Below are 20,517 nucleotides of genomic sequence, written 5' to 3'. Positions count from 1 at the left end.
ATTGCTGAAATTCCAGACATAAACAAAACCATTTGCTCTCAAGAAGGTCGAGCATAACATGCTAAATCATCATTTCTCATATAACGTGTTAGTGCTGTTACAGGGTGTTCACGGTGTGTTTGCTCGGAGCAGCTTGGGGAAGGGGGCTCAACTTACCCAAAGGAGGTCAGAAAATTGTTGCACTTTCTTGAAAACAGGATTTTGAAGAATGAGCAGAATCTAGGTAGGTGGTGAGGGAGAGAAAATGAACAGCATCGACAAAGGCACAGAAGCATGGGGTGTCATGCTCATTGAAAGAATTGCAGGTGGATTGGTATGGCTGGGCCATAAGCAGTAGGGGAGAGGTGATGGAAATGGAAAGACCATGAGCTGTCTTTAAATGAAGTGTGTAGGAGCAAATGAAAAGTTTGTGGTAGGAGGAAGACATCATCTGACGAGTGTTCTACGTTAAGAAGCTATTGTAGAAATCCTGGTGTTGGACTAGACGTGCAGAGATGTTAAGGCGAGTGACCTGATTGGGTGGGTAGGAGGGGTTGCCGGGAGGGGGAGGGGGTGGTGATTCCAAGTTCTCTGAACTGGAAAACTAGGTGGATGGTGGCACAGGAGTCTACAAAGAGGGAATGTGAGAGTAGAATTTTCAATTATTTAGAGTTTGAGGTAGTGATATTTTTTTTAGATACCATTAGATAAGCAAGTAAGGAGTTAGAAAAGCAAAGAAGTTCCACACTGCAGTTTTCAGGGGAAATTATCTTTGGTAAAATGCATATGATTATTAAATAATGTATGTTTATTAATAAAAAATGAAAACTCAAAACTTTGAAATTCAAGCATAATTGATCATTAGAGTGGAATATATTCTTTCTGTAGTAAGTAAAGGAATGTGAAAGGTTTTTATATTAATTTTTTTCTCTCGAGTCAATAATCAAGTTTTCTAGATCTTGGCATTTTAATTATTCCTCTTAGTGTTGTTAACTGGCCTCACTCATTCCCTCCTATTCAGGTTTCCGTTGTGAAATGATGATGAGTCTCAAGCCTAATGTACTATTTCAGAGGCAGTCATGTAGAGGGGCCACGTTAACTCGCACGTTCATTATTAGTTGCTGATAAAATATGATCTAACTCCTATTGGCCTCTCCCACTGCCTTTACCAAAGTTGTAAATGATTTTTAATATGTCCTCCATAGTAAACCTCATGTGTTTTGCTTTCCACATGTCGCTTAGATATTGCAATTCTTCATTTTAAAATAATTTTCCCAAATGCCATGGCTTGCCTTATTGAGCTGAAGCATGTTCTGTTACCTCTTTCAGACACTTCTAGTCTTTTTCTCATCATGCAATGCCATTCCTTCTCTTTTGTTTGTCCCGGCAAGGTTTACCCTTAAGATCACTGAATCAAGTGTCAAACAGAATTAGACATTAAGATTTGAATTAGTCTTCAGTTAGCATTTCATAAACTACTGACAAATATATTGAGATGCATTTTTCCAAAAAAATTATATTGAGTGCATATGATAGATGCTGTGCTATATACTGGCCACACAGAGATACAACAGTGTGTCATGAAATACCATATTAACATAAATTACCAACCCTAGCTGCTGTATTTTTATTGACATAATCAATTTCTTTCCTTGGCTTAGTTCCTTCCAAGCCAGTTATGTATACTTCTTGTGACTGTGTGATTCTTTAGATAGCTGCAAACCCAATGAAAAATTGCTGAGATAGACTCTGCTTTCCCACAAGTCCTGAGGAAAAATGATGTTGAAAACACATTTCTGCGTTCCTCTTTTTGTGGGTGTCTTACGAATGATCAGCAAGACTCGATGTGCTAAAAGTAACTTTGATACTTGTATTTAGTGATAATAATAAGAATACCTCCACTACTTCAAAAAATGAAACCAAGTTCTGTTCTAAAAACTTTAGTTACTTTATCACTTTTCTGAGACAGTCCTTTAGGTAAATATTATTTTGCCCATTTTACATACGCAAATAGAAAACACGAGTCATTAGAGAAACTAATTTTAGTTTGAGGGACTTCAAAACCTTTCACAAAATTATTTTGATGATAAAATATGTAAATTTTTGTATGGTCAAATTTTCAGATAATTATCTTCAAAAATAAGAATGGTGCTTGAATGTGATAAATTGTATTAGTTAATACTTGAGTTTTCACAATGCTTGGTTAAAAGCCTTAACTCCGCATGGTCTAATGGCCTAGTCAACGGGGTAAGAATATATGAAACAGGATCTTTTCATCAGTAAAGCACAATGTTGTCTTCATTAACTTTTCCACAGGAAATGGGATTTCCTTTTTTGACAAATAGGAATAGGGACCTTCAATAAGCTTAAATACTATAGGAGAATTAGTGATTTTTTAAAAAAATGTATTAGTCACTTAAACACCAAAACTGTGCTGTCCAGTGTGATAACCATGATCACAAGTGGGTGTTGTGCACTTGAAATGTGCCTGGTCTGAACTGAAATGTGTTACAAGTACACACTGAAATTTTAGTACTTATTATGAAAGGAAAAAAAGCATATTATCTCAGTAACTTTTATATTATTTGATGTTGAATTGATAACATTTTTGAACGACTGAGTTAAATATGTTATTAGAATTTCAGATATTTCTTTTTACTTTCTTTAATGTGGCCATTAGAGGGTTAAAATTACAAATTAGGCTCACATTGTATCTCCTTTGAATATTGCTGAACTAGAGGGTTGACATTTTCGAAGAAGCTGAGCATTCGTAAATTAGTGTGAATCTTTTGTTCTCAACACTTTCACAAACACATTTCACAACAGTAGAAAGGCTGAGATTATAATTTCAGACCTCAAAGAAATAACAGCTTTCTAAATTAATTGTGCATTTTCATGGCCCTTTGATGCTAATCCATTGTTTACCTAAATCCAACTCTTTGGGGACCTTAAAGAAAGTGTAAGAAAGGATTTTCCACTGGAATTGAGTCTTTCAGGATTAGAATATGTGTGGCTGCTTGCGAGCAGATAGGAGAATATTCTGGAAGTAGCTGTCGACATTTACAAAGATATGAAAGAGCACTGGGCATTAGGGATCAGCACTGCAATTTCAGAAATGTAAAGTGAATAAAGTGAGATGAAGGAGGGAAGGGAGGAACAAATGTTTGTGAATAGATTGAAAATATATGTGAAAAGCTATGCACATTTTATTAATATTATTTCTTTGTTTCTCGTGTAAATTATAGGGGTATACAATTGACATCATGGCCATTAATTAATTTAAAACCCATTTATTAATTAACCACTGAGAGGTTATTATGTGCTAGGCATTCATCTAGGCAAGGAAACAACACTGAACAAAAACGACACAAGTTTATGCCCTTTTGGCATTTAACATTCTATTGGGAGAAGCCAATAATAAAAAGACAAATAAAATATATACTACATGTAAACAAATGTGAAATGCTATGGAGAAAAATACAGCCTGGGAGGGGAAAGTTGTCAGGAAAGTCCTCACTGGTAAGGTGACCTTTGATCAGAAGCCTGAAGGAAGGGAGACCCGTGGGTGTTGGGAATGAGGCAGAGCCCCTGTGTAGGGATGCGTAGGCCTGGCTTGATCCAGGAACTGGTTCTTAGAATTGACTTATTGAGCAGATACTTCAGTCATTACTTGCAACCTGTGCATGCTCTTTCCATATTGCTTTTATACTCCCTACCTTTTATTATGAATGATACACATTTTTTTTAACAGTATAATGTGTCTAGAGCCAACTGCAATAAGATTATCATGTTGTTCACGGATGGAGGAGAAGAGAGAGCTCAGGAGATATTTACCAAATACAACAAAGACAAAAAAGTGAGTGTAATTTTTCCAATGTTTTAAATTTAATAGTAATTTAGGTGGTTTTTAAAGAGAGAGTGGCGGGGGTGGTGAGGGAAGACATTTTTGGTTAAAACATTAGTGTGCTGATTATAAAGTCATACAGATGGATTATAAGCTAATCACTGAATTAAATGTTAGTTATCTTCTGTGAGATTCATAAGTACCTTATGACTAATTCATTAATAAAATAATTTGAACTTATAGAAGCCTATATAGGAATATATTTGTTTCTTTGTTTGTTCTACTGCAGAGGAAAGTATTGTAGAAAGACCTGTTTTGAAAGTTCACCCATGTGGCTGAACCTACTGATAGTGTGGAAAATATCAAATGTAACTATTTTTTCTAGCACTGCTACTATCAGCTTATTTCAATTTTCTGACTGACTCTCCATATTTTATAAAAGAACAATGATTCTCAACTTGGTTTCTTAAAATGCTAAGGATCCATAAATAAGTAATGAAAAATTATAACCTATGTCTTGTGTTTCCAAAATTTCAACAGAAATTGTATGTTTCACAAGGGGACTCTTAAGGGTAAAATGCCAGTTTACTTGGCTTTTAATTGAAATTTTTACCATTTTGAGAGGTGTGACTCGTCATTAACTCTAATGAATTGTTTTATATGTGTGTGAGGCATTAAAAAGAGAAAAAAATGTATATTAATACATTTAGGTAAATATATATGTTATATATCTTGGCAGGCAAAATATTGTGAATAATGGGGTAGAGTATTGATGAAAAAATCTGGGACACTTTGAAACACCCTTAGGAACTTTAAAAATGATTGGAGTTGAAAACATAGACATACTGGGTTGGCCAAAAAGTTTGTTCAGTTTTAAGTAAAAATAAAAGACACATTTTTCATTTTCACTAGGAACTTTATTGAACAACATATTCATTAACCGAGTGACCTTTTTGGCCAACCCAATACACATACCTTCAAATTATTCACAAAATTTTTTAATACTCAACTCTTTGATATTGCATATGCTATTAAAGTATAATGTCATATGACATAAGTTTAATGCAAGGGTTAAGTTTTTTTAAAACACCTGGTGACTTTGATTATACAGAAGAGCCGTTCCTTTTGAAAAAGTTGATAAATGGACTGAACTGTTAATAGACTGAATATTTTCAAATAGTAACTTGATTTTGTGAACATTTGTTTCAAAAACATCAGTAGAATGAAAAGTAATGGGAAGATACAATGTATTAATCTAAGATGTAGTGTGCATTACTTACTTTATTTAGTAACTGCTACTCATTGTTCAGAATCCTGGGCAATCATCACCCCCTGAAGGACGTTCCTGACACTTTTCTCCCACTTCAGGCTCGTGCTCTGATCCCATATAGCACAGTGTATTCAGCCCTACGCGTCCCTCACACTGTATTCTACCCACAAAATCTCTTCTCTGTTCGCTCTCTAGATGACAAGGTCCTATAAGACTGGGCCTTTGTATTGTTTAACTTTGAACTCTCATCATCCTGCAGAGAGCACAGATTCAGAGATAGTTCTCAATACATGGCAGTAAGTAACTTGAGTATGTCTAACAAAAGTTGGAAGCATGATTTCTGTTACAGAACAAATTCATAATTAAAAAACATAACCTGGAGTAAGGACTATTTCACTTATTTAAATATTCTCAATAATGTAACATTACCATGTTTTGGAGAACTCAAAGGTAATAAAATAAATTTAGCCCAAATTGAACTCTATTAATATAATACATTTATCTCAATATTCTAATTAATCATACACTGATAATTTGGAAGAGACTTCTTAGCATCTTGTAGTCATAATTTCAAGTATATTTTATAATTTTGTGATAGAGATATATAAGTGGAAGCCCCACTACTTTTCATTTTTTAATGAATGTAAGCTTAGATAAATCTTTTCTTTAATTTTGATATCATCTGAACCAACCAGCAGGAATATCATTCACCTCTGGATATTTTTCTTCAAAAAGGAAGAGTTTCTTAAACAAATATGGCAATGAATGTTACAATCTATATCATAATTTGTGCTTAAGATATATTCTGATTTCAAAGAGTAAAAAAAAAAACTTCACCAGGTTTAAATAAAAGAATTTAAATGTATAAAAAGAGAAGAAATTTTCATCTAAACTTGTCTTCTTTCTCTCCCCAAACTCTGTTTGTATATAGAATTAACACAATAATATGTCTTGGAGGCATATCATAAGTTTATGTTTTTCCTTTTTTTAAAATATAAGAGGTTTTATGCCATAAGGAAAACAATTGTATTCTACCCTCTGTTTTCACAGATTGTTCAGTTGATTGAATATATGAAGAATTAACTGGTTGAAAATCATTTTTCTATGTATAAATCCTAAAAATGTCCAATCTAAGTATTGTTATCTTGAAACACTACTTCTCATCCCCTTCACCTTTTATAGGAACTCCACGTTTTAAACAAAGGCATTTTGCAACATGCTAAACCACATAAGAAATTACTCATATTGAATTCATTTTTGTAAAACTGATGAATCTAATCTTACTCAGCAATCCTGCTGTTTGCCTATGAATGTTGCTGTGCTTTAAGGACACACACTTCTCCTAAGGACATATAATTTTTGTGAATTCCAAAGCAACTTTGAAAATTAAGTAGTCAGTCCTTAGTTTCTGTGATTTTAAAATAAATGTATGATTAGCTAAGAAAAGTTAAGATGTCCTTGGAATTAGGTACTACATTTTTTATGTGAGTCTAATTTCGGTGGTGTAGCAAAGTTCTGTGATACACACTCATACATGTATACGTGCTTACATACACAGATATATGCACACATATTTATATCTGTTTTAAATGGACATTCCTTCTGTCCATCATATTTCCAGGAACAAGGGACCATGTGTGTAACTTTGGCTTAGCTCTCTTATGTAAAGTTCAGTGAGTAAATTCCGACAGGTAGTTGAGAAGTGCTTAAGGCATGAGGACGTAGAAATCTGAACATAAACTAATTTTTCTAAAATCTTTGCAAATTTGCTAAGAAATACTAGGAAAAAAATAAGACAGTCAATTCTGGGTGAAGCTGTGCACACACACATATGTGCATGCATACATTTTGTTTTTTTAAAGATGGAAGAGCCAAGTCATTATTATATGTTAAGGTTAGTAAAGGGATACCCAGACAAGAAATCTTATAGTTACAAAACAGAGGAGAACCTTGAAAGAGGAGGGATTGAGAGAGATACAGAGCACAGATATCTGAATTGGACAAGTAGGAATTATATTTCTGGAAATATTGTACCACATTTCATATGCACTTTACTTCAAGTTCAGTGGCTTTTTGAATTTCCTAATGTGGGAAAACCACATTAAACACAAAATTTGTCTCTTGGTATTTGTATGTTCTGTGTCCACTAACAGTGAAAATAGATGATGGCAGACAACCACTTTTAATTCACTTATATTTTTGAGTGTATTTGTACTTTGTGAAGACAACATTTACATAGTTAATTGTTTATGCCAAGGGTGTATGTGTGCAAATAGTGTGTAAAGGTACCTACTAAAAACAGTGTGTATATGTATAGGAGAGGTTTTTTCCACCATCTTCAAACATGGCTTCAAACGGTTTTGGGTGAATTGTCAAACCCATTCTAACTTTCCCTCCTTACTCAGACTTCTCTATATCTTCCATTCATCCACCCAGTCTGAGAGATTTGCTGCCACAGACACTGATATGGAAGATCATTGTCTATCTTTGTCATCTAAGGATGGGTATGGGTATGACAGACCAATTCTTTACCTGCAAAATTCATATATTACATAATAAGTTTATCAACTCAGAACTTCACTAGCCACATTATCTTTCAAATGGCTGATGTATAAAACTGAATTTGATAGAGTTAGTAAAATAAAAACTTTCAATACATTTAAAAATTCTATATTCGATTATAACTTTATTTTAAAGCATGCTTTTCAAGATAGAAGTTCACTGGTAGCTTAAAAATATCAAAATTGCAAAGTCACAAAGTTTGGAGAGCTTTTAAAGAAAAAAAATCTGGAAACTACTCTTTGAATCCTACTTCCTCCCCAAGCCTCTTGCTTGACATTAATGTGGCTGCTGAATGATTCATTTAAAGTCATTTTTCATCCAGATGACATTAGAAATCATTCAGAGCAACCCAGGTAGGTGTGATGAGGTACATCCATAGAGCTGACGAATGAGGCTGCAGATATACAGCACAATTTAATGAGGCCAAAAGGTTTAAGAATTAGAACAAAATGTTTGGGTTCTTTTGAAATGTATTACTCTTGGGAATTAATCTACCTGATTATAGATAGGTACAGTTTAAAACTGAGTCCATGGTAATCTCACACAGCTGTTCCACATTAAAATGCATTCACTTTCTAATCTTTACCTGCAACTATGCCATTCCTTAGGGCTCACCCGTGTGTACAAGACTTCCTTAAAAATGGTGCCAAAACCAAAATGAACTCTATCATAGAGTGCAAACAAATGAGTAAAGGAAAGTAAAACCAGACACAGAGTTGAAAGATAATTCCCAGACCTAGGAAAATTAAAAATATTTGATTTTCTGTACAATAGCAAAGGGATTTTGGTTAGCAGTACACACTTAAGATTGTCTAGCCAGCTAGAAAATAGTTCTCGGACCCTTAGGTTAATTCTCAGAATTAATCAAAAATAAAAAGGCATTCAAAATCTATAAAATGAAAATTTCAAAATAACTAGTAAATCGAAAGAGAAGAACAAATGGGAAAAAAACATGATAGATGTGGAATAATTTTTAAAATAAAGAATGCATAGCTAAAGTTATAATTGCCTGACAATAGATTCATTATTTTTTTTAATTCTTTAAAAAATGATTGGCAGTCTTTTCTATTTTGTTGTCAGATCCAAAATAGAAATAATTTATAGGCTACAAAAATCTAAATCAAATCACAAATGGCTGAATCTGCATATGTGTTTTATACAATAAGAGTGAAAACTGTCAATTACTTTTTCAACAGATGGTAGGGAAAATAATTCATGGCAAATAATTCATTGCCTTCTCAATTGTCTCTGCCTGGCTTCTGCATCAGGAAAGAATGAAGCCTTTGGAAGGAATGTTCAAACATGTGATAATGAAGGGCATTGAGACTTGTAGAATATTTAATACTGTTTAACAAATACACTGCTTCTGAAAAGTTTCATTTCGTGTATTTTGGCACTTTCAACAGTTTCCCAAAGATTTTTCAGCTTTAGATTAGGAACTGTACCTGTGTTCTAAAAACCAAATATATTATTTATGCTGGACTTACGGTATAGCTGAAAACAATAATTACAAGTAACACTGGCCCAGTAGAGAGATGATCAATTTAAAATGCGTGTGTGTGCGTGCATGTGCATGTGTGTATGTGTCCTTCTCTCTGACAGATTTATTTACATTTGCTTTCTTAGAATAAAATTAGTGTTGATAATTTATTGTCTAAACTAAGGAAAATATTATCAGGTACATTCTCTTCAGGTCTGAGTAATATTACTTCCATACATTTTACAGAGTCCTTAATTTAGTAGCTAAAACAAATCTAATGAAAAATGAGAATAAGTATTATATTAAGCACAAAATACATTGCAAGACGTAAGCCATAGAGTGCAAAAAACGCACTCGAAATAATTTCTAGGTAGAATTGTGCCACCTAAAATTGGGATTGCCTTTGGTTTGTGTGAAATCATTCTACCAGGAGAGGCACTCTGTTCTGCTTTTTCTGTGGCTGCCTTCTTCTCAGATTGAGAATTCTGCTTGCCACGTATCTCTGCGCAGAGGTCTTCCCTGCTCAGTCTTTCTAGTGTGGTCTCCTTTCCCCACACACCTTCTTTACCGTTCTCTATTTCAGCACCATCTTTCCTCTTTGTTTTCTTTCTCCCAGATTACCATTTTTTATTATTTTAATTATGTATTTATTCACCTGTTATCTTGAACTCTCCTCTATTAAAAGCTCCATGAACTAGGGGTTGTGTTAGTTTGTAAACCTACCATTGACTCCTTAGAGGCTAGCAAGGGCTTGACGCACAGCGGTTGCTAAGTATATTTACTGAGGATGCCCAGCATAAATAAATATAAATATGCAATAAATAAGCTCGAAGATAAATTATAAAACATTCGTAAATGTTAAAAAACTCAATAGCTTTGCTCTTTTAAAAGCAAATAATTTAAAACAATTTTTTCCTTATAAGTGGAATGTAGAGTAAAATGTATGTTCCACCTTGGATATGTCATTTTATAAGTAAGTAGGGAGGGCTTAAGTTTATATAAAAAAACAATTGTATTGACGGCACCTCTCCATTCACTCTCACCAGTCCAACACATAGTTCTTCATGAGTATTCTCATAATTAGTGTCAGTGAAGTATTTAGCATTACCCAAGAAGAACACCTGAAATAAATCAGTATATTGCTTATTTCCTGACCTCTGCTGACAATAGTCTTTGCAGAGCTATAACTGCTTGGAAATGAAATGCGTCCATAGCTTATTGCTTCTGTGTCAAGTACTATAAATGTATGCAGAGGGAAGGGAAACCCAAAATTACTTCCTTATAATCTGATAATGCAAGGGTGATTCATTATAATGGTTAAAAATTTTAAAGACCAACATAATCCTGAGGCATGTATCTGTGTTACGTACGCACATGCAAGAAATGTGAGAGAAATATCTGCTTGGTGCTGTAAGATCACGTAGGCAAAACCTACTGCATTTTGTTTTCCTTTTTTAAAGTTGCTTTGTGTGTTTTACTCAGACTAATTCAAAGGTCACTTGTGAAATTCTTGCGTTTGTCAGACCCTGGGCAATTCCATGATATATCTTATATGGACACAATGGCATTTAGACAGTATTGGCTCATTTTCTTTGGAGTTTATTGCTAAATGCAATAAAGCAAGCCAAATTTGTTCCTTTGGGAAGGTGTTACTTCAAGTTATTTTATGTTCTTTTTAAGGCACGAAAGCCTAGTATCCCACTAATGGAAAATGTTACCTCATTGAATTCTGATAGCTTGACGGTAGGAGACATTGTAGTCATCATCATCATCATGGTCATCTTTATTACCATAGATAATATTTATTGTGCTTATTATTTTCCATATAATACAAAAGATTTTCATATATTACTTCATTCACAATTGTAATAACCATATGACAAAAGATGTTTATTACCATCAACATCATCCGCATTTTGGAAATAAAACCAAAATTTGAGACGTTAAGGAACTTGTTGAAAGTTAAACAGCTACTAAGTGGCAAAGTCAGTCATTTAAACGATCTACAGTCCAGATTTCATAACCTCATGTGGAATGCACTGTCTGGTTGTGTGTGTGTCTCTCTCCAGGGCAGCCTTGTGGCCATGCCAGTCATCATTTGCCCACCCAGGATCTTTCCTTCTGGTCGAATAGCAAGGCTTTACTGCTAAGGGACATATTTCTCACAGCCTTAAGAGGCTAAGATGGATTAAACTAAGCCATCAGATATTTGCAGGCTTGTAAGAACCTTTCAGATCACTGGGCTTTATAAAATAAAGTGTGAAAAGTGCATTTGGACACTTTTATTTATTTCATAATGTTATAAAACTAGAGATGTAGGTTATTTTAAATGCTCTGGATTCTGGTACACTTGTGAATTATGGAAACCACTGTAGAATTTTCTCCTAAAATATTCAGTCCAATCTAGTATTTTTATAGGCTTCATGCCAAAAATTTTAGTACGCACAGTAAATTAATAAAACCCATTTCTGACATCATTTTTCTAACATGAGTCGATAGCTGAAGTTTTTATTTTAGTTTTATTGGCTTTCTTTCTTCATAGTCTCATTTCCATTATTCCTTGGAGATTTGCCTATTGTAAATTAAACTTGAACTCTGGGTAACTGATAATTGTTGAGGTGACAGTTTCCAGTAACTGGGTTCTGCTGGGAAACAAGAAATTCCTATGGCTTTTAAAAATAGGTTGACCCTGTGGTTTTGGAAAAATCTTAATTGAAGACAAGTATGTTAGTCTTCAACAAACAAGACAAAATAAAAACCAGAGTTGCGGAAGTCTAGAACTGAAGAATAAATCAGTGGTGTATTGTAAGAAACCAATCAATAACCCAATTTGCTGTTAATTAAAAGTTTTCTCTGATCAAGTAGGTCAGGCTTGACATGTCAAATTTACATCTTGGAATTATAATGTTCTGTTCAGAGAAAAAATGATTTTTGAACCAACTGAAGGCCGAATTATATAAATTTGCAACTAATAATAGAGACAGATTTTTTAATTGTTTTAAGTTTAATTTTATTAAATACACTCTCAAATTACAATTTATTTTGTGAATATTCTTATATAACTAAGCATGAGTCAATAATTATGAGTTATTTTCATTCTCTAGGAATAATACAGCACATAAATGGTTTAAGTGTATTATACATACTTTAATTTGCCTGAAAAAGTTTGCTCATCTCCATTGAGCAAGTCAGCGTAAGAAAAAGATTATGAATTTACCGTGATATAAGTATATGAAACAACCCAAATTATAAAATGCTAGACGTATATCAGTCCGGTTTTGGCTCTATTATAATAATGAACTGATTTATATGTCAGATGATATCAAAGTTTGTCTTATGTCCCTCTGGGAAAACGTTAAGACCACTCATTTAGCTATTTAATTTTTCATTTAATATTTATTTCTATTTCTATATAAGGCACTATAATAGATACAGTAGTGCAATCTTGGAACTGTTTTAACCCTAGCCAGCATTTATTCAATACTACCTTCGCACATTATTTCTGTTAGAGACCTAGACTCCAGCATTATGAAGAATATTTTTCAAAGCCATCTATAACTGTGTATGTTTCATATATGACCCTCACAGAGCTGAACATTCTGAAACGTGGCCTAAAATCAACCAGTTCAGGATCATTTAGCAAATTTTCTAGGAACATTTCACTTAGAAGTCTCCAGTATGTACTTGTTACATGGATCTCATATTGTAATTATCAATGTAAAGTTAACTTTGCTTTAATGAAGCCCTGATTTAAAGTAATAATTTGCTTAATGGAGACTTCAGATGAAATATTTCTCTTGTGTGACTGCACATTGTGTTTCAAGTTATTTTATATGTCATTTTATTTGTTTTTATGTAAGACCATGTAAATACACTAATAAGAAAAGAACTCTAAAAACACACATCTTTGAGAATGTAATTTACCTTAATTTCTAAATCATGCCTATTTCAAGGAATCACTTTATTTTTTCCTTTCCCCAGAATTATAGCTAAGGAAGAATGGTACACTTAAAGAAGTGAAAAACACCAGAAGAATGAGGGGATAGCAATCATCTCTGTGGATTTGGCATCTGGAATTTTAGTTAGTTCATTAACTCTTCCACGGGGTGGCAGTAATATAGTGTGGAATAGGAAGAGCGAAACTATCTAAAACTCCAAGTGGAAAGTTAGGATATAAAAATAATCAAACTTCACCAATTCATTGTGAATGAGACCTCCATGGAGGTCTCCATGGAGGCCAACAATGGGGGTCAGGCAAAACTTTTGTAGTAAAACAAATAAAACAACAAGTTTTGTTGTTGGTGGTGGTGTTTTACTAGTATGTTTTTTGGCTGAGTTGTGTCTATTTGGACTATTTGATGAATAACATCAGTCAAAATAATCACATGGTGTGTGTCTAAGTGTAGCCTCTATATTATTAGAAATGCTTGATTTCTAGGGATGTAGATATAATAATTCATTTAGTCTTATTATTTATTTCTTTGTACTGAAAAGTATTCTATGGAAAACATTTTACTGGAACGCTGTCGTGGTAAGAGGAGCGACCAGACAAAGCAGTGCTTTAAACTGAAAGTGTGAGACATGCTTTCAAATGTTAATTATGAAAGCCATCCCCAAGTGCTTTCTGGAGCATCTTGATTGTTTCCCTGCCCTGAATTCACGTGACAGTTTTTTAAGGTATGGCAGTTAAATTGAATTGTTAGTAGGGTTGCCAACCTGTTTATAAAAATATTTCCATTTAGGAGTAAATTTTACGATGTAAGTAGTGATGCTACATTGAAATACATAGCCCCCAAAATGAACCAGTTGAAGATTTTAAGGAAATGAGACTGCATTTTGCATTTTGAGGGATTGAGAGAGAGAGAGAGGTAGGTGTCACCAGTTTCTGTTAAACTAGAGCCAGTCATTTGTCCTTACAGTTTGAGGTGATTAAAACTCTGACGTATGGCTTCTTACATAACTAGCCGAGGCAAACCCGGATGACCTAAGGGTGGCTCATGTAAAACTTTACAAGTGAAACAATATCCCTGATGTACATTTTAGGGCAAGGATTGTCATGATGTGATCTCGGTGCAGTCAAGACCAGCAAAAGAACAGAGAACAGATGTGAAATCTCTTTTGAGATATGTGCTCTGCAGTTGTGCAAAAGATGAAACAGTTAGAAAATGTCAATTCAAACAGTCAGTCGACATGAATTAGGGAAAAGCTCTGAACATAGTTCAAACCAGACCATAAATTCATGGAAAAGTGATTTTGTGCATGTTTATCTTCAGAAAAAGCTAAAATGATCAACTTAGAGTACCTGTTTACTTAGATTACTAAATTGGTAAAAATCGATAAGTCAAATAGCTATTTTATTAAATACTTATTGACATCATTGAATTTACCTTCTATGCTTTTATACTATTTAAATTCAGTGGCTTCCAATGAATATATAAATTACTATAATTAAATACTATCTCAATTAAATTTTTAAACATTTGCATATTATATATTAGAAACAGTCAATATTTTGATTCTTTTTAAAAATGCTAGGAGCTTAAAACATTTATCATATATGCCAGTCATCTTTTATAGAAAGTAATATGACTAACATCATAATCATACACGTGCATCCTAAATATTTCTATGACGTGAAAGTAGTGAAACCATCATTAAGTGTAATGCCCTAAGCAACTAAAAGTATCATGACCGCCTTTCTATATACATTTTTATAATCTCATACCTATGAAATAGGACTTTTTTTTTTTTTGCAGTGACTAAATATGTGAATAATATATCTTAACCAAGTGAGACAGGTGAAGTTGGGTTGAACCTGAAAGATGCCATTTCTACTAATGAAACCTTAGTCATGATCCTGCCACAGGATTGACATATGGTGCGGAGCACCCAAGTACTAACTTAAATTTAGTAACTGAAGTCTATATTTACAGTAGATTATGTGGTTTCTCTCTGGTGCCTTCCTGAGTGATTTAGTGGCCTCAATTTTTCTTGTCACATTAATTAACTGAAAACCATGCTTTTACATGTTTTTTTAGTTCTTTTGTTTTGCCTTTCAATTAAATTTTATGCAGCCTAACAGATACCCATTTTTCAATTCACCAGGTACGTGTATTCACATTTTCAGTTGGTCAACATAATTATGACAGAGGACCTATTCAGTGGATGGCCTGTGCAAATAAAGGTAACAAGTCTGTTTACTTGACCACATTTTATTATAAGAAGAAGAATTGGGTAGTTGTTAGTTCTACATCTTATCATTTAAAATACTCTAAAGTTGTAGCTAATTTTTTTATAGGAATCAAGGCAAGAATAAGATGCTGAAGGTGTTTTGTATTAAAAAAACACACACATAAGCAACTTTGATATTAGTGTTACATTACATAAAAATGCAGACATCTGATCATATTGTACATTTATAAAGGAATATATTTTATTGCATGATACTAATGATGCTTATCAAATATAACTTGACATGAAGAATTAAGAATGAAAGAATATCTGAATTATGTAAGTTAGATATCAGGAAGTGTGACACGATGTGCACTTTTTTTTCTCTGAGTGGTTAAATTATTGTTTTTTTAAATGTCTTCTTATACATTCCTAGATAATTCAAACTTTGTGTAGTGAACCTATATTTCTTTTATACTCAGACAAAAAAACCCATGTTATTTGAAAAATGCCGCATGACAATAAAAAGAACGTAGATTTATTCTGAAAGCTATTTTTAGGCAGGTATTTTATATGAATATAATAATTGTTAGATACTCGTCATTGTGTATTTTTAACAATTTCTTCAATGAAAAAAATTTTAATGATACCAGGTTCCCTACTGCTTTGTAGAAAAATAACATTTGTTTTATACAATCTATGAAATGTAGTGAAATTTCTCATAAAGCCTGTGTATTTGCTATGAGAATACATTCATCAGACATTTTACAGATTTATCAGTGGTGTTGACATAGTGTTTGCTCAGTTAGAAGTGGTCAGTGTCTCCTACAAAGCCATAAAATAATTTTGTGGTCCTTTATTATATTGTAACGTTTATATGTATAAATCTGTATATATATATTTCAGGTTATTATTATGAAATTCCTTCCATTGGAGCAATAAGAATCAATACTCAGGTATGGTTTTTTAAGACTTGTTTAAAGTATTTTTTCAAACTAGGATATTTCTTGCTGCTTTAAATATGCTCAGTATGGAGAAAATGGGTGAAAATGAATAAATGATTCATACTATTCCATTTTTAATAAAATGATGAGTATCATGGTAATGTATTAGTTTTCATTTCATTAAGGTTCCAAGTGTTTTTAAACATCCAAAACCCAGGCAAAAATATATGAGTATTTTTTCTTCTCAGATGTTAAAAACATAATAGAAAGTAAATAAAATCAGTTTACTAACAATCTCATCATATAATTTCAACTTGGTTCTATTGCAAATTATTTAAATGAGTTTCTCCAAGTTGTAGGTACAACATAGAAAATTAGACAATAATTATTACAACTTACAACAAGGAGATGATTTTTCTACAACCATTCAGTTGAAAACATGCTTGTTAAATAACCAGGGAGATTGAAGCAATTAAGTTAATTTAAATATGTATTATTTTTAAATATTCCTAAATTGCTATTTAAACTCATTAATTCTAAACATAACTGAGGGTCTACAAAATAAACTAAGTCAAAATTTAGCACAGATAACGTGGCATTTGTGGAAACGAATACTGAATACATTGAATTTTGAAATGAAACAGCAGCTGCATTTAAGCCTGATGTCTAGATTTGGCACAGTATTTCATGTATTCTTTGATATGTTTAAATGTAGTTTTGAATTTCAGCCAAATAATCTGTGATATGAAAACAAGTACGTGGCTGCTTTATTATTTCAAATTTGTGCAGTTCCATCCAGTAAATCACAGAGCCTTAAATAGTTTAGATTAACATAAAACAATTCACAAGGAACCTATTTCACTTATTGTTGGCTGAACCTCAGAAAGAGAATATTTTGTTACTAGAAAAAAAACTGGGGTAGATACATTGTATAAATAATGTAAGTCAAATATTGTTGACTCTAAGTACGCAGACATACCATTTATGGAGTACCCAAAGTAGGAACTGAATGATTATATGCTTAACTTTCTTAATAATTTTGATCCCATCTTCATTTTTAACTCTAGATAATTTTTTCTCTGTGGAGTTTTTTTGGGTTTTTTTTAGCACTGCATTTCTAGTTTTCAACCACGTAACTCTTTTTTATGTATATGTATATATAGGAATATTTGGATGTTCTGGGAAGACCAATGGTTTTAGCAGGAGACAAAGCTAAGCAAGTCCAGTGGACAAATGTATACCTGGATGCACTGGTAAGCTAGGCTGTTCAACCAAAAATTGTCGTAACAAAAGCACACAGCTGACTTCTGTTTCTTTGTAGCTTCCATTTCTCTTTTCCTGTTCATGAAACCCTTTCAAAATTCCTTCTATCACAACATTCTTCGCTAGAATTTAGATAATTTACATAAAAACGTAGACTTATGTGTAGTGGAGGACCACAGATGTAAAGTGTTATATTTCAGTTGCCATTGAGGATGTGGAATTTCAAACCTCTAATCTTGAATTTAAGACCATTTTGATAACTTTTTGAATTTTTATGTAAAATAATACTAAAGTCACATAAATTAGTACCTATTACTGCAAATTTTGAACAGGAATTGTGAAGAAGGTATTTTTAAAATACACTTCAGCTAGCAGAAGCATGTATATCCTCCATATCTCAAACCAGACAACAAAACTCAGAAAAGTACATGCAGTTAAATAGAAAGTATCTTACTCTACCCTGGAACAATCACAAACCTAACCACCTCTTCATATATAATTTCTTGCTTTAGATTCAACCCCAAATATTTATGGAAATAGCCATTGAAGTGATCAAATCTGGTGTGAAATAACAAATAAAAGCATGTTAATCTGTCCACTACACAATAGAAATTTTAGTACAGGTATGCCAAATTTCAAAGCAGTGGTTCTCAACTGGTGGTAATTTTGCCCCTCAGGTCATTTGGAAATATCCATAGGTATTATTGATTGTCATGACTGAATAGGGAGGGGTTGCTACCAGCATCCAATGAATAGATGCCAGGGGTGCTGTTAGACATCCCACACAATGTACAGAACAGTCACACACACCCCCAACACACACACATACACACACACAACAAAGAATTATCCAGCTCAAAATATGAATAGGGCCAAAGTTGGGAAATCATGTTTTAATGTAATTTTTACTTTCCTGGTATGAAACTTACCAATAGTAATTATCATATTTAAGATTTACTCATACGCTTAACTTAATTAGAGAAGACTTTATTAACAATTTTACTAATGTAATATATTGGAGAGACTTAAAATATTAAGCCCTGAAAAGTAAATGCTAATTCAGTAACCCCTTTTCCTACTTGGAGTTCAATTATATGCTGATACTACTTTTCTGAATGCAATGATGAACCCAAAGGGCAGAATGCAATCCATTTAGAATTACTTATCATTTGGTTCTTGTAAAATAAACATACACAGGAAGTTAGAAGAAAAATAGGCACTATTAGCAGCAGCCTTGCGTGCTGAGAAAGATAAAGTGAAGCTTGCTTACCTCAAGCCCTCGCTAAAATTACTGTCCAGTGTTCCTCCTTGACATCACATATTTATTTAAGGTCACATGGTCAACTAAATCTATGGTCAAAATGTTTCACGTATCCAAATCCATCACAGGACAAAGTATGATAGGAGGAGACAATAACTATGCCCTGTTGTATTTCCTATGACCAGAAGTTCATTAACCAGCATGTCTGCCTTGTTGGTGAGGTTCCTACTGATAGCACAAATGACTTTAGGAAGAGATTTGGGTTCTAAATATGCTGTTCTACCAGCTGAAACTAAGTGTAAAAAAAAAAAAAGGAAACAAATGAAGCAAATGAATTGTCTAGTCAGTGGATATACAGAGCATTCATTTTACTGACTTGAGAATAAAAAGTGACCCGTCTTTCATTTCTAAGTATTTGTTTATAATCTCTGCACATAGCAGATTCAAAATATATGCTGATCAAATTAACAGTTATTTTAAGAAGAAAAAGGTAAAAATAATCCAACACAAAATGTAATGAATATAATGAGAAAAACGAAGAGAGCTCTGGAAATCAGAAGAAAGAAGGCCATATATTTGGGGATAGAGTAGAGTGAGGTTAAAAAGCTGGTGTCATGTTAGCTAAATATATGAGTCTAGGTAAGGTTTCTAAAATTGGTGATGAGTAGTGAAATCAGAGAAGGGAGGTGCAGTATGAAAATTGGAGAAGTGCTGGGTATATTGAAAGAATGATACCTCAGTCACTTTTGGAGATAATGGGAGATGAGAACAGAACCAAGACTGGGACAAAATTGTGGAGGGTTCATTTTATTTGGGAGACAAAGTAAGGTTCTTTATGTTAGAGAGATGAAAACATTTGCACCCTAAAAACTAAACATCAAATAAATTCCAGGAGGCAGAAATCTTATTTTATTTCTCTTTTTTAGAGACTTGCACAGTGCCTTGGAATAGAGTACAATTTTTTTGGTCTGCTTAATGAAGGAGGGAGAAAATGGAAGTCAGGCACAAATAAGTTCATAAATTTGTCTAATATGTTAGAAGACTAGTATCTCATTTGGGGAGCACATATTACCATATTGAGAAGCAAATTATGGTATTCTCTGTAAATATAAAAGTTATGCAAAGAAAAAGAGTGCACCCATATATACCTTATCTTATACCATGCTACCATTTTTAAAACTGTGCTTATACATATACGGTCGGTCCTCCATATCCGAGTGTTCCATGTCTGTAGGCACAACCAACTGCAGATTGAAAACATTCAGGACAAAAGAATCTCAGAAAGTTCTTAAAAGCAAAACTTGAATTTGCCAGGCACTGGCAACTGTTTACATAACATTTACATTGTATTTACAACTAGTTACATTGTATTAGGTATTATAAGTTATCTAGAGATAATTTGAAGTCTATGGGAAGTTGTGCATGGGTTATATGCAAATACTACCCATTTTATATAAGGGACTTGAACATCCGTGGATTTTGGTGTCTTTTGGATACTACGTTTCTGAATTATCTGTAATCTGCCTTTCTTTGAGGTAGACAGTTTTCATTGCAAATATTAATTTGCATATTCAATTAAGGATTTTTCATGGTCACATGTTCTTCCTTAGGATTAAGTAGAAAGCCAACATGTATATATCATACAGCCAACTACGTGTAGTCATTTCCTTAATTTTAATTATTTTTATTATACTAAAAGGCTTCATGACTGTACTTTCATATTTGATGCTTGCAGTTGTCTTG

The 20,517-nt window shown here is 33.2% G+C and overlaps 1 protein-coding gene across 2 annotated transcripts in view; it reads left to right on the top strand.

Moving 5' to 3' along the window:
- Nucleotides 1–20,517, top strand: part of CACNA2D1 (calcium voltage-gated channel auxiliary subunit alpha2delta 1) — a 515,294-nt gene that overhangs the window by 419,943 nt on the left and 74,834 nt on the right. For both annotated transcript variants that reach the window (XM_060020340.1, XM_060020339.1), the window contains exons 12-15: nt 3,731–3,835; nt 15,241–15,319; nt 16,213–16,262; nt 17,414–17,503. In XM_060020340.1, coding sequence (XP_059876323.1) covers nt 3,731–3,835; nt 15,241–15,319; nt 16,213–16,262; nt 17,414–17,503 — 324 coding nt within the window. The remainder of the gene's footprint in view (nt 1–3,730; nt 3,836–15,240; nt 15,320–16,212; nt 16,263–17,413; nt 17,504–20,517) is intronic.

Source organism: Delphinus delphis, chromosome 9 (assembly GCF_949987515.2).
Source record: "Delphinus delphis chromosome 9, mDelDel1.2, whole genome shotgun sequence".
NCBI lineage: Eukaryota > Metazoa > Chordata > Mammalia > Artiodactyla > Delphinidae > Delphinus > Delphinus delphis.
This window is presented reverse-complemented; position numbering and strand designations above follow the sequence as displayed.